The 1,438-nt window shown below is 54.2% G+C and overlaps 1 protein-coding gene across 1 annotated transcript in view; it reads right to left on the minus strand.

Moving 5' to 3' along the window:
- Positions 1-1,228, minus strand: part of LOC106511595 (insulin gene enhancer protein isl-2a) — a gene marked incomplete at its 5' end in the record, with an annotated part of 6,374 nt that extends 5,146 nt beyond the window's left edge. The window contains 4 exon segments of the mRNA XM_014000352.1: positions 31-317; positions 375-637; positions 736-925; positions 1,138-1,228. Coding sequence (XP_013855806.1) covers positions 31-317; positions 375-637; positions 736-925; positions 1,138-1,228 — 831 coding nt within the window.
- Between the last annotated feature and the right edge of the window lie 210 nt (positions 1,229-1,438).

Here is a 1,438-nt window from a genome sequence, read left to right on the forward strand (position 1 = left end):
TTACTATTATTATAGTGAGGGGTGACTCACGGTCTTGTCGCTGTGCTGCTGCTGCTGCAGCTGCTTCATCAGGATGGTCTTCTTCTTGTCCTTGCAGCGCTTGTTCTGGAACCAGACCCGGATGACCCGGGGGCTCAGGCCGGTCATCTCCACCAGCTGCTCCTTCATCAGGGCGTCGGGCCTCGGGTTGGCGTTGTAGCAGGTCCGCAGGGTGTGCAGCTGCTTCTCGTTCAGCACCGTCCGGACCCGCGTGGTCTTCTCCGACTGCTTGTGGACGTGGTTCCGATGATGGGGCGGGTGGCGGACGGAGATCGGGTCTAAGGAGGAGAAGACTATTACAATAATAATAATAATAATAATAATAAAGTAACTACCTGTGATGTGCAGCGGTCTGCTGCTGTGGAGGGCCCCAGGACTGAGCGGACTCCCCGCGGAGCCCCGCTCCGCCAGCAGGCCGTGGTCAGCCCGGCACAGCAGCTCGTCGTCCCGCAGGGAGAACTCGTCCCCCGGCAGGAGGTGCCGGCTGCACACCGAGCACCGAAAACACTCCATGTGGTACACGTGGTCCCGGGCCCTCATCACCAGGTCGCTGCTGCAGAAACACAGGTCGCACTTTGCGCACTTGGTGCCAAACAGCCTGAGAAATGAAGAGGGACCGAAGGATCTAAGTGTTTACTCTTTTTATTTATTTTTTTTTTTAAACAAATCTGTAAAAACTCCGCTGGCTCTCTGTACCTGGCATAGTCTCGTTTACAGTAAGTTTTTCCGTCCCGGACGAAGCAAGTGCAGGTCTCGTCCAGGAACTGGCTGCACTCGGCGCACTTGAGGCAGGCTGCGTGCCACTCCAGATCCGGGGAGACTCTCAGGATGTACTGGTCGTGGATTTGACTCCCACAGCCCACACACATCGCGATTCCCGACTTCTCTGTCAARAGGTGAGTAAAGTGCATCAGTGCAGCACGGAGCGCGCGCCTTTAATCCAAAAATGAGCTCCATTTAAAGCCAACTTCATCCAAACAGAAACTGTTTCAGAATCATTGAAATGATCCTGATGCGACTGTTTTTGTCATCCCTCCACCTCCAACCAAACCCGCAGCAGTGATAACTAATAATAATAATGAGACTAAATAATCTTACTTTTTGAATGATCCCCCATATCATCCAAGAAAGAAGCGCTGATCAGGATGTCCACCATGTGATCCGACGGTCTGCAGACCCGTCCCGTCCCGTCCTGCCCCCGGCTGGGTGAGACACTTCTCTTCCTCCTCCTGGAGGTGGAGAGAAACAAAAACCATGGACCAGTGACGTCTGCAGAAACCTGGACCTCTGCGGGTCCTGGGGAGAGGGTGCCATGCAAATCCGCTGCTGGACCCCTACTCTCTCTCTCTCTCTCTCTCTCTCTCTCTCTCTCTCTCTCTCTCTCTCTCTCTCTCTCTCT

Source organism: Austrofundulus limnaeus, unplaced genomic scaffold, assembly GCF_001266775.1.
Source record: "Austrofundulus limnaeus strain Quisiro unplaced genomic scaffold, Austrofundulus_limnaeus-1.0 Scaffold2968, whole genome shotgun sequence".
NCBI lineage: Eukaryota > Metazoa > Chordata > Actinopteri > Cyprinodontiformes > Rivulidae > Austrofundulus > Austrofundulus limnaeus.